Source organism: Balaenoptera ricei, chromosome X (assembly GCF_028023285.1).
Source record: "Balaenoptera ricei isolate mBalRic1 chromosome X, mBalRic1.hap2, whole genome shotgun sequence".
NCBI classification, from domain to species: domain Eukaryota; kingdom Metazoa; phylum Chordata; class Mammalia; order Artiodactyla; family Balaenopteridae; genus Balaenoptera; species Balaenoptera ricei.
Genome location: NC_082660.1, coordinates 48,438,285 through 48,451,538, shown reverse-complemented (window position 1 = coordinate 48,451,538; position 13,254 = coordinate 48,438,285). Strand labels below are relative to the sequence as shown.

Genomic DNA, 13,254 nt, shown 5'->3' with positions numbered 1-13,254 from the left:
CGTGAGCCACAGTTGCTGAGCCTGCGCGTCTGGAGCCTGTGCTCTGCAACGGGAGAGGCCGTGATAGTGAGAGGTCCGCGCACCGCGATGAAGAGTCGCCCCCGCTTGCCGCAACTAGAGAAAGCCCTGGCACGGAGGCGAGGACCCAACACAGCCAACAAAAATAAATAAATAGATTAATTAATTAAAAAAAAAAACAAAACAACATACCGATGAGGGAGCCGCACCCCACAGCAATTAAATCTGAATGTCTACAGATAGGACCCAGTCCAGACACTAAAAAAAAAAAAATCTTTTGTTTGAACCCTTCTCATATTTCAAACACTACTGTGGATTTATTTATATATTTCTTTTTTCATTTTGGTGGGGTTTAGGAAGGAATGGGAATTAATTTAATATGTTGTCAACCATCCTGAAATGGAAATCATACCTAAATTTTTAACTAGCATATTTGATTATTTCTCTATCAGCATCAAAGCTTAAAATAGTTCTGTCACTCCTTTCTCTCTTGCTCCCCCTTGCAGAAGACAGAAATTGTTTTTATTCTTCCTTCTCTATTAGATTTTAATGAAATAATCTGGAATTTTAATTCCAGACTTACCTTTTTGCATTACAGTTGACCTTTGAACAACGTGGGGGTTACGGGTGCTGGCCCTGAGCAGTTGAAAATTCATGATAACTTTATAGTCGGCTTTCCATATCTGCAGTTCTGCATCCAAGGATTCAACCAACCACCTATCATGTAGCACTGTAGTATTTATTGAAAAAAAAATCCATGTGTAAGTGGGTCTGTGGAGTTCAAACTTGTGTTGTTCAAAGGTCAACTGCATATATCTTCTATTTTAATTACTGTTTAGAAAATTTTACCAACCATATTAGCCACAATTACTTAGGCTTCATTTTAAATAAGCATTATTGGAAGTTTCTTACTATTTATTGTATGCTACATCCTCCTTTTCTAATGCCTTTATTTGGCCACATTTTAATTGAAATTCTTTGAGTACTATTTTCAGGAATGGTAGATGGTGTGGTATACTTTCTGTGTCCCTCTTTTCATGGAAATATGTGCATTTTTCCCTTATAAACGATTGATAGCTTGTCTGGGTTCAGAATTTTAGGGTCACAGTCCTCCCTCAGAATTCTATAAACATTGCTCCTTTGACTTCTAGTATTTAAGGTAGCAAATTAGAGGTCCATTGCCTGGTCTTTCACTGGTTGGTAACCTTATACTTTTGTCTGGAAATATGTTGGCAATTCAGATATTTAACCAGAATGTCTAGGTGTCTAACATTTTGATTATTTCTGCCCTGACATTATAGATCCTTTAGATGTGGAAATTCAGAGATTTCTTAGGGAAACTTTCTTATTGTTTTGATTTTTTACTTTTTCTCACTTTGAGATACTGTTTTTCTTTTCCAGCAAAGGAAATTTTATTTACTATTTATTATTTATTTTTCCAGTTTTATTGAGATATAATTGACATATAACAATGTAGAAGTTTAAGGTATACAACATAATGATTTGAGATATATATATATATAGTGAAATGATTATCACAAAAGTTTAGTTAACATCAAAGATATTGTTTTACAAGGCATTGATTTATTATGCAGGTAGGTTTGTAACATAGTTATGAAATGTAACAACTGCTGCATTTTGCTGTATGAGAGGAGTCAAAGTAACTACCTAACAAAGAATATCAGTGATTTTATAGGTACTGAGAAAAGAATTGACAGGTGAAAATAGATACATACATACACACATACATACAATAAAATAAAGCACTCATTTGAGTGGTGTTAGAAATGTGCAAGAGAATTTCTAGACTTTAATTTGGAACTTGATCTTCCATTTTAGGACCGGAAATTAACCAAAGCTGAGCAGCAAAGGTTCAAGGAAGAAGCAGAGATGTTAAAGGGTCTCCAACATCCCAATATAGTTCGATTCTATGATTCCTGGGAGTCTATATTAAAAGGAAAGAAATGTATTGTATTAGTGACTGAACTTATGACATCAGGAACCTTAAAGACGTAAGTTGACCCTGATAGTGCCAATGGAGTTTTATTTGGAAATAATTTTCAAGAGTCGCAAAAGTTGTTTGTAAAGTAACACTACTTGATTAAAGAATTTGTAGAATCTGAATCTAGTGACTATATTTCAGGGCAGGTTAAAAAATTTGGATGTTAATGAAGTTTGTTAGAAAATACAATGTTGAGAAATTAATATTTGTGGGATATCATAGAATTTTAGAATTAGAAATCATTATAGGGATAATATAATGTCATTTTGTAGAAGATGATGAAAGGTTGGGGACGTGGCCAGATTTACATATCTAGTGAGCAGTACTATGTAATTATAGTCTATCGCTTTGTTTCTGACTACAGTATTTCATTTGATGGTATAACCACTTATTTGTGATTATTAAATGTGTGATGTACTTTTTCTGTTTCCTAGCATCTTTGCACTAAAATTTTACATAGTTAAACCCTCTGATGACTCTATTTAAGCAGCTATTAGGAAGTAGAGAGGACTTTGTTTTTAAATTTTTGATGCCATTCCACAAAAGGTCACTCTGATTAGAATGATTCTTGTTTTGAATTAAAAATGCTAAACTTAGTAGGATGTCTTCTCTAAGAATGAGGCTTTAGATTTAATAATTTTTTGTCATAACAGACAATAGAAGATAACTCAGTGATGGCAATCGTAATATATACAGTACCAGCTAGCTTACATGATTTACCCTAATGTGCTCATACAGTAAGCTAGGTATGTTTGTTTACATGTGGTTTTTGTTTCTTTGTGTAGGTACTTAAAACGATTTAAAGTCATGAAACCAAAGGTCTTAAGGAGCTGGTGCAGGCAAATTTTAAAGGGATTGCAGTTCTTGCACACTAGGACTCCTCCTATTATTCACCGGGATCTGAAGTGTGACAATATTTTCATCACGGGACCCACTGGATCTGTGAAGATTGGTGATCTAGGACTAGCCACCTTAATGCGCACATCATTTGCTAAAAGTGTCATTGGTGATTAACATTTTATAGTTTGTTGGTTGTGTAAAGACAGATTTTTTAAATTGTATATGTCTAGAACGGGGATCAGCAAACCACAGCCTATGGGCCAAATTTGGCTTCACCGCCTATTTTTGTAAATAAAGTTTTGTTGTAACACAGCCACACCCACTCATTTACATATTGTCTATGGTTGCTTTTTCACTACAGTGTCAGAGTTAATTAGTTGTGATAGAGCCCATGTAGACTACAAAGCCTGAAATATTTACTGTTTGGCCCTTTACAGAGAAGTTTGCTGGCCCCTGGTCTAGAATGTGAATTTGCTTTGAAATATCTATTATATATTGACTGATTTTAGAGACATCCCAGTGTATTTCTTTTGTGATGTATTTAATATTATTGAAAGGTTCTGAGGACTTAAGAAAGAGGATTTACTACTTCAGAAAAATTTAAATAACTAAAAACAAGGATAGAAATAAAAACAGATTTTGGTAATCATTACCTAATTTTGAACATTGCAAATTGTACTTCATTAAGTACAATTAAGGAAATTAAGTTAAGGAAATTATATGTGTATATATATGTATATTATATGTATAAATATATATATATATATAAATATATATATATATATGCTTTTAGGGAGCAGAAATTAACTCAGGTAATCCTTATGGCAAAGGGAATGTGATCTTGGTGGATACATTTTTTTTTTTTTGGTCACACTGCGTGGCTTGTGGGATCTTAGTTCCATGACCAGGGACTGAACCCCGGCCCTTGACAGTGAGAGCGCAGAGTCCTAACCACTGGACCGCCAGGGAATTCTCTACATTTTTCTTTTTTTAAAAAAAATGTGGTTGTGGTATTTTGTAGGCACTCCTGAGTTTATGGCCCCAGAGATGTATGAAGAGCACTACGATGAATCTGTGGACGTCTATGCTTTTGGAATGTGTATGCTAGAAATGGCTACTTCGGAGTACCCTTATTCTGAGTGCCAGAATGCAGCTCAAATATACCGTAAAGTAACTAGTGTAGGTATAACTTTATTCTTTTTACTTCACAAATTGCCACATTTAATGGTAAAGTCAACTTAGAAGTCGACTTAGTCAAACCTAATTTTGGTGTAAAGCAACTATATTCCAATAAAAATTAATTTTAAAAAGCCTAATTTGGGGGCTTCCCTGGTGGGTCAGTGGTTAAGAATCCGCCTGCCAATGCAGGGGACACGGGTTCGATCCCTGGCCCAGGAAGATCTCACATGCCACGGAGCAGCTAAGCCTGTGCGCCACAGCTACTGAGCCTGCGCTCTAGAGCCCGCGTGCCACAACTACTGAAGCCCGTGGGCCTAGCGCCTATGCTCCGCAACAAGAGAAGCCACTGCAATGAGAAGCCTGCGCACTGCAATGAAGAGTAGTCCCCACTCACCGCAACTAGAGAAAGCCCACGCACAGCAACGAAGACCCAACACAACCAAAAATAAAAACAGAAAAAACCAAATTAAAACAAACAAAAAACCTAATTTTGGTTTAGTTCTATATAACAGTGCTAAATTTAACATAATTGTAATGAAATAAGCTTTAGATTTATGCTGTATACCTGTACTCAAATGGGGTCATATAAAATGCTCTGTATTAGTATCTTTGGGGAAAATGTACAGATATATCATCTATATCCATTTGTTTGTAAAGAATTTTTAGATATTTATTAAATGGATCTTATTTTCCAAAGCTACATAATAAAGATTGGCTAAATGGTTTTGAAGATTTCTTCTAGTTCTAAAAGCCTGATTATGAAGTGGCATTCAATGGATACAGTATTTGGTTCCCTGCTATGAGTAATTTTTTGCATTAGAAATTACAAGGAATGCAAAGATGAGTAAGAAGTGTTTGCTACCTACAAAGAGCTTACATTTTTAGTAGGGCAATAATATACACTCACAAATAACTATAAAAATAAGAGGATAGGAGTATAGTAAGGGAGGTAGAAGCAAAGTGTTAAGATTGTTGAAAATAGGTCCTTTCATATCCAGTTGGGTGGCTCAAGGTAGGCCACAAAAGAGATTGTTAGAGTGTTTCAGGTAACATACTAATAGGTACCATTTTTAAATACATAATATATGCCACATGCTTTTATCTTTATATTCCTACAAGATGGCACTGTCTTCAGTTTAGAAATGATGAGACTGAGAATCAGAGGTTGTGACCTGCCCAAGTTCACACAGCTACTAGTAATGGTGGATTTTGACCTCAAGTCTGACTCTAGAGGTTTGTTTAGGGAGACAATAAGAAATCCAGAATTCTATATGACAAATGACCTAGTTTCTCCAACAAATCAATTTCCTGAAAGAAAAAAGGGGCAGGGACTGCTACAGAATACAAGAGACTTAAAGTAGTGATGAGCTGGTAAATGTTTAACAACTGATTCTCTGAAAAAGAAAAAGCACTGATTTCTAGCATTTGCTAATTTCCTTGGTGTAAGTGCTCCCACCATGACTGATTTCAAGTCACCAATGTGACCTTACTTGAATGCAGGGTTAAGAAAGGGTGCAGAGTGGCACTCATATAGTATTTCCACCATACGAATACAAAAGATGTAAACAACTGCAAGAGCATAAATAATAGTAAAATGTAGTAAAACAATCAAGGAGTCATGTTTTCAATATTTATTACCTTAGCTCTTAATATAATTTATTTAATCATAAGTTTATATAATTTAAATTTTATAAATGGATGTATTTAACAATCAGCTTGCACAATTCCTGAAAATGTAATAGTTGGCTCTTGTGAGCTGGTATGAGCCAGTTCCATTGCACCATACATGTAATGTATGGACCTTGTTTGGCTTCTGATTTGAACAGACCAACTTGTAAGAACACCTCATTTAGACAATTTGGAAAATTTGAGTATGGATTGGGTTTTAGATGATATTAAGCAATTATTGATAATTATTTTAGATGGGATGATGACATGATATCTGTTAGAGATAGAAACTGGAGACTTTATGGGTGAAATGACATGATGCCTAGTATTTGCTTTAAAATATTCCAGGATAAAAGTGGTGTGGGAGTAGATAGCCGAAACCAGGTTAAGGAATGATGCTTGTTGTTGAAACTGGTGATGATTACATGGGACTTCTACTTTTGAGTATGTTTGAAAATTTCTATAATAAACAGCTGAGAAAAAGAAATGGGGCTAGAACGCCCTTTTAGTTTGGGCCCATATATTGTACGACCACAAATAGAAGAGTTTGTACTTGATTTTGTAAGTTGCAGCTCCCCAATTATTTTTACCTAGGAGCAGAGAAAGGCAGTAATTATCCAGGGCTGGGGAATGGGTAGGAGATCAGTGGAAAGGTCAAAGAGGGCTTTTTCTTTTTTTTTTTTTTCTTTTTCCCCCAGGCTGGCACTGGTTTGGCATCATGCTGCCTGGGTTTTTTTTTTTTTTTTTTTTTTATGGCTGTGTTGGATCCTCGCCTCTGTGCGAGGGCCTTCTCCAGCCGCGGCAAGCGGGGGCCACTCTTCATCACGGTGCGCGGGCCTCTCACCATGGCGGCCTCTCTTGCTGCGGAGAACAGGCTCCAGATGCGCAGGCTCAGTAATTGTGGCTCACGGGCCCAGTTGCTCCGCGGCATGTGGGATCTTCCCAGACCAGGGCTCGAACCCGTGTCCCCTGCATTGGCAGGCAGATTCTCAACCACTGCGCCACCAGGGAAGCCCCAAGAGGGCTTCTTCTATAAGTAGAATAAAAAATTCCATTTTTTGTATGGTGATTTTATTCTTTTATATTCAGGTCACAGAAATGCCATATCACAATTCAGATTTCCATCTCTACTAAAGCTTCTTGAATTTGAGGCCCAAATTAACTCCTAATCTCACCAGATTTATCTAGGATATGGTACTTGGCTTTCTGATTCTGTATTCTGTGAGGTAGTGTGAAGACCCAGAACTAGATCTTAGATTGCCTCATTCCATGATAATTTTTCTATTATACCTTTCTGCTTATAGCTTAATTTTGAATTTTCTATTAAATGATGGCAATGTTCTTGTATTATTTTTTAAATCTAAAACCCATATATTAAGGGTAACAGAATGTAAAATAAGTAGATTTAGGCAGCTAACAGTTATTATAAGAACGTTTTGAATTATCTGGACCTCATTAATTTGATATTGAATTCCTAGAACCTGATAATTAGCTTGAGGTTCTCTCAATATTTTGGTATTGTTTAAGGATAAACATAATATAGATTTCTCAAAAGTTTATATATAAATTTTATATATATATTTACTGATTGCTCATTTTGTCTAGCCATTCTAGAAGACTTTGAAATATTGATTTGAAATGTTTGCGATAGAGGAGCCCTTATTTAGAATTTCTAAAAGTGTTTTTTAATAACTGATCTTTCTGATTTCAAAAAAATACTTGTTTATTATATTTTACTAATTGGGGTTATACTGTATGTACATTTTGGGATCCTATTTTTTTCCTACTTAATGTGGCAGCATGAGAATTCTCCACGTTATTAATTACTATGAGAACATGTTTAGTTTCCATGTATTAGCATATGCATATATATGTATATCACATAATTTATGTAATATTACCTCTGTTATTAGAGATTTAGATCGTTTACAATTTTTCACTGTTATTTGTAGAGCTATGACAAAATCCTTGTCAAAAAGTTGTTAAACTTATACTGTATGTATATATTTATCTCATTTAAAATTTGAATATGGTTTAGTGGTAAAAAATCATTATTTTAGTAATGATGTTGGCTTGGGCTTTCAGTTGCTTAATTTGTGACTAGAAACCGTTTTTCTTCCTCCAGGGTATAAAACCAGCCAGTTTCAATAAAGTCACTGATCCTGAAGTGAAAGAAATCATCGAGGGATGTATTCGTCAAAATAAATCTGAAAGGTGGGTGCACATGTAGTGAAATGACATAACTGATGGATGAATTTTTCTCTTATCTTGCGCTGAGTCTTTTTCTGACCTTTGAATCATGCTGGGTATGACTTTTGAGTGGAATCCAAACCATACTGACTAGAGTGAAGTGTATCAGTGCCATTTTAAATCTTGTTTGCCATTTTTTTTGTTTTGTTTTGTTTTTTTTGTTTGTTTGTTTGCCATTTTAAACTGATATCATGTGCTGAATTTTCCTTGAACCGAAATTTGGGTTGTGTTTGTCTGTGTGTGTTGTGACAAGATCACCTTCAGCCATCAGTTTAACAGTCACTGGGCCCCCCTCCCGGGTTAACTTGCTTCTAACAGTTGGTAGATAGTAGAGAGTTTCCTGCATTGTCACCTTCACATAAGTACTTAAATGGTTTTTTATGATAGTTTAAGAAAAAATTTAACCATCAATTCACCAGATGTTTTTTATTTGTCCATAATGTCCTGTGTCATGATAACGGTAAAGCTGATAGGGCTATTTTTGTTCCAGAAATAGTATTCTAGATTTATTTGTATCACAATTTGTATTTTTCTTATGGACAATTCCTTTTAGTTTTAGCTTTTCCCTTTAATTTGAGCTTTGGACAGTTGCTGACTCAAATTGCTTGGTTAGTATTTTGATTTTTACCTCCTTATTGATTATGATTAATAAGGTGACAGATCCTTTATAGAAATTATTTCCACCAGCATTTCACTGACTGTCTCCCATTTTTATTAGTTATCTATCTAAGTTTAGTGTTGCATATCTGAAAATATAAAAAGTCACTAAGATAAAACCTGTTTAATTATAGCTTTATTACACAACATTCTTGGTGTCTGTGCCAACAGGCTATATCTATATACCTCTATATTTTAATTATGGTAAAATATAAATAACCTAAGAGTCACCATTTTAATCATTTTAAAATGTACAATTCAGTGGCATTATGCACATTCACATTGTTGTACAACCATCACCACTATTTCCAGAACTTTCTCATCATCTCAAACAGAAACTCTGTGCCCATTAAACAGTAACTCCCCACTCCCTTTCCCCTCAACCCCTGCCAACCTCTATTCTACTTTGTCTCTACTTCTATGTAGGTACCTCATATAAGTAGAATCATAAAATATTTGTCCTTTTGCGTCTAGCTTATTTCACATAGCATAGTGTTTAAAGGTTGATCCATGTTATAGCATGTATCAGAATTTCCTTTGTTTTTACGGTTGAATACTATTCCTTTGTGTGCGTGTGTGTGTGTGTGTGTGTGTGTGTATACACACACACACCACATTTTGTTTATCTATTCATCTGTTAATGGACACTTGGGTTATTTCTGCCTCTTGGCTACTGTGAATAATGCGGCATGAACATTGGTGAACAAGTATCTTCTTGAATCTCTGCTTTTAATTCTTTTTGGTATATGCCTAGGAGTAGAATTACTGAATCATACGGTAATAATATATTTAATTTTTTGAAGAACCACTATATTTTTTCCATAGTGGCTGCATCATTTTGCATTCCTTCCAGCAATGTATGATGGTTCCAATTTCTCAGCGTCCTCACCAACACTTATTTTCCATTTTTTGTTAATAGGCATCCTAATGGGTATAAAGTGGTATCTTATTGTGGTTTTGATTTGCATTTCCCTAAGGACTAATAATGTTGAGTATCTTTCCATGTGCTTATTGGCCATTTGTATATCTTCTTTGGAGAAATGTCTATTCAAGTCCTTTGCCTTTTTAAAAAATTGAGTTGTTTATTTTGTTGTTGTTGTTTTTGAGTCGTAGTAATTTAGGCATGCTTTTTTTTTTTTTTTTTTTTTTTTTTAGTTGTTTTGTTTGTTTTTTTATACTGCAGGTTCTTATTAGGCATCAATTTTATACACATCAGTGTATACATGTCAATCCCAATCGCCCAATTCAGCACACCACCATCCCCACCTCACCGCAGTTTTCCCCCCTTGGTGTCCATATGTCCATTCTCTACATCTGTGTCTCAACTTCTGCCCTGCAAACTGGCTCATCTGTACCATTTTTCTAGGTTCCACATACATGCATTAATATACGATATTTGTTTTTCTCTTTCTGACTTACTTCACTCTGTATGACAGTCTCTAGATCCATCCACGTGTCAACAAATAACTCAATTTCGTTCCTTTTTATGGCTGAGTAATATTCCATTGTATATATGTACCACAACTTCTTTATCCATTCGTCTGTTGATGGGCATTTAGGTTGTTTCCATGACCTGGCTATTGTAAATAGTGCTGCAATGAACATTCGGGTGCATGTGTCTTTTTGAATTACAGTTTTCTCTGGGTATATGCCCAGTAGTGGGATTGCTGGGTCATATGGTAATTCTATTTTTAGTTTTTTAAGGAACCTCCATATTGTTCTCCATAGTGGCTGTATCAATTTACATTCCCACCAACAGTGCAAGAGGGTTCCCTTTTCTCCACACCCTCTCCAGCATTTGTTGTTTGTAGATTTTCTGATGATGCCCATTCTAACAGGAGTGAGGTGATACCTCATTGTAGTTTTGATTTGCATTTCCCTAATAATTAGTGATGTTGAGCATCTTTTCATGTGCTTCGTGGCCATCTGTATGTCTTCTTTGGAGAAATAGGCATGCTTTTTTTTAAGCTATGCTAAAACTACTGTGTTGAAGTAGCCATTTTAGTTTGGTTTCTGATTGTTGTTTGTACAGCATTTTAATTATGATCTATTACCAAAGAACACTGGAATATTCAAAAGGATTTATGGCACATTAGTGTTTTGGAAAGAGCACAGGCTTCCACAGCAGAATAAGATTCAAATCTGGACTCACACTTAGCCAGTGTGATCTTGAGAAACTTACTTTAGCTGTTCCTAAAAATAGGTATTATTTTGGTAGTTAAAAAGATAATGAATGCATATAAAATACCTAACAGAGTAATAAGTATTTAATGAATGATATTGTCTGCTGCTATTGCAGTGGTTATTCCTTAGTAAAAATATCTAGGCAAAACTTTCATTGAGAAGCGGAGTGCTTAACTTGGTTGTGCCTTCTTAAACACATCTCACCTTAGCCTTAAGACTAATTAGTCTGAGCAAGCTTGTTCTTTTTTATAAAACTGTCTTAGTTAAGTGTTTGTCTTTTGATCACTAAAAATGTAGAAGGTTGAAAATCCTCAACTTACAGGATACCGTGCTGTCAATATGCTTTATCTGTTTTAAATAGTGCTGAAGGGGCTTTCTACATACAAACTATGGAATACATCAGTTGTAGCTCTCACTGGCCTGTAATATAGATAGATATATTTATCTACTTTAGAAGTTGGTCAAAGAAAAGGAAATTAACTCTCCCAGCTTATAAAAGAATCTTTTGAACCTCTGTGCTTTTTTCTCTTCAGAGATGGTTAATCCCTAATATTAGGCTAGAGTTGTATCCATTATGTGTATACTTTGGCCTAGGATACTGGACTTAAATACTTTAAGAAAACCGTGTGACTTTGCTGAACTGAATTAGCTTCACCCATGGCGTTCTCTAAAGAGTGAAGTACACTGACTAGATTATTGTTAATAGAGTTAATGACTTCTATTTATAACATTTGTAAAAGTGTTTGAATTCCTAATTTACTTTAGAGTTTATATACCTCGAAGAGTTTTTAGTTTCCTTTGCCAACAATCTGTTGTGTGAGTTTTAGTAACTTAAGCCAGTGGCTTAGGGAAGATACTCAGTCCATCTAACATTTACTGCAGCACTTCTCTAATTATCTCTAGGCATACCTTTAGGTATGTTAAACTTCAGTATCTAGATATGTTACTGTTAATAATCCTTAATTAAGATCACTACAAATGCATGTTAGTTGGGATTTCTTTGCATCCTTGGTAATAATAAATTGGATATAAGATTTGGTTTTTATAAAAAGGCAGATTAATGGTTTAATTAATAGAAAATTTTAAATCAGGTTGTTACTTTGACACAATTTTTACTAATTAAGTGCTCTATATCTTGTTTATGATTGGAAGAATTGATAACAGATTTGTATTTTGTTTATTAGGTTGTCTGTCAGGGACCTACTAAACCACGCATTTTTTGCTGAGGATACAGGACTAAGGGTGGAGTTAGCGGAGGAAGATGATTGCTCAAATTCATCTCTGGCTTTAAGGCTCTGGGTTGAAGACCCTAAAAAATTGAAAGGCAAGCATAAAGACAATGAAGCTATTGAATTCAGTTTCAATTTAGAAACAGATACACCTGAAGAAGTAGCGTATGAAATGGTAAGTGAATCCTACCACTGGCTTCCCCTCCCCTTATAGTATCAGGGTTGATTCCTTTCTCCTTCTGATTGCTTTCTTTCCTCTTATTTTCTTTATTTAAATTATAATTTTATTGTGAAATATATCTCTACAACAGAGTATATTAAATTTGTATGTACAGTATAAAGAATAGTAAAACTCTACTTTTGTTAAGAAATAGAACACTACTGGAACTTTAGAAGCTACCTGTGTGCCCCACCCCCCACTTGCGTTCCTCTCCCTCATCACCACAGGTAATATCTACCCTGACTTTTGTGTTACTCATTCCTTTGCTTTTCATTATAGTTTACCTAAATAATATATATTATTTTGTTTTGAAAACCGGAGTGGCAAACACACACCTAGCTGGTTACTGAAGTTACTGTTAGGTGAAGATGCCCAGGAGGAGATAAGCTGAACAGTCTCTCGGTCTCAGAATCTGGCTCCAGCTTCCCTAAGAGTTTATGAGAGCCGAGTCTAGGGAGGTCATCGGGGTGAGGTCACATGTGAGTCCAGGGAAACACACATGGCTCACCACAGTCAGGGCACCAGAGGGCTGTTGTGCAGACCAGAAAAATTAGTTGTCTGGTAAAAATATGGTTTGACGGGGAGTGGGCCCCTCTGACTTCTCTACTTCTCATCTCCCCATGACCTGCTCCCCCCGCAAGAGTAGAAGACAGCAGATAACTTCTGTTGGGTGGAATGTATGTCCATGCCCGATCCAGGCTGTGCAGTACTTGGAGGGAGGGGGTGCAGGAGCTTCGGCAGCATGTGGTTAAATTAGCAAAGTCCAGATACTTTGAGCCAGGCTCACCTGGGCATTCTGTCCTCAGGTTTAAAAGGAGTATGGGGGCTTCCCTGGTGGCGCAGTGGTTAAGAATCCACCTGCCAATGTAGGGGACACGAGTTTGAGCCCTGGTTCGGGAAGATTCCACATGCCGCGGGGCAACTAAGCCCGTGTGCCACCACTACTGAGCCTGCACTCTAGACCCCGCGAGCCACAACTACTGAAGCCCATGTGCCTAGAACCTATG

The 13,254-nt window shown here is 35.9% G+C and overlaps 1 protein-coding gene across 7 annotated transcripts in view; it reads left to right on the top strand.

The window, feature by feature from the left end:
• Window positions 1–13,254, top strand: part of WNK3 (WNK lysine deficient protein kinase 3) — a 140,633-nt gene that overhangs the window by 42,503 nt on the left and 84,876 nt on the right. For all 7 annotated transcript variants that reach the window (XM_059911851.1, XM_059911850.1, XM_059911848.1 and 4 more), the window contains 5 exons: window positions 1,858–2,030; window positions 2,806–3,026; window positions 3,882–4,039; window positions 7,833–7,921; window positions 11,983–12,202. In XM_059911851.1, the coding sequence (XP_059767834.1) occupies window positions 1,858–2,030; window positions 2,806–3,026; window positions 3,882–4,039; window positions 7,833–7,921; window positions 11,983–12,202 (861 nt within the window). The remainder of the gene's footprint in view (window positions 1–1,857; window positions 2,031–2,805; window positions 3,027–3,881; window positions 4,040–7,832; window positions 7,922–11,982; window positions 12,203–13,254) is intronic.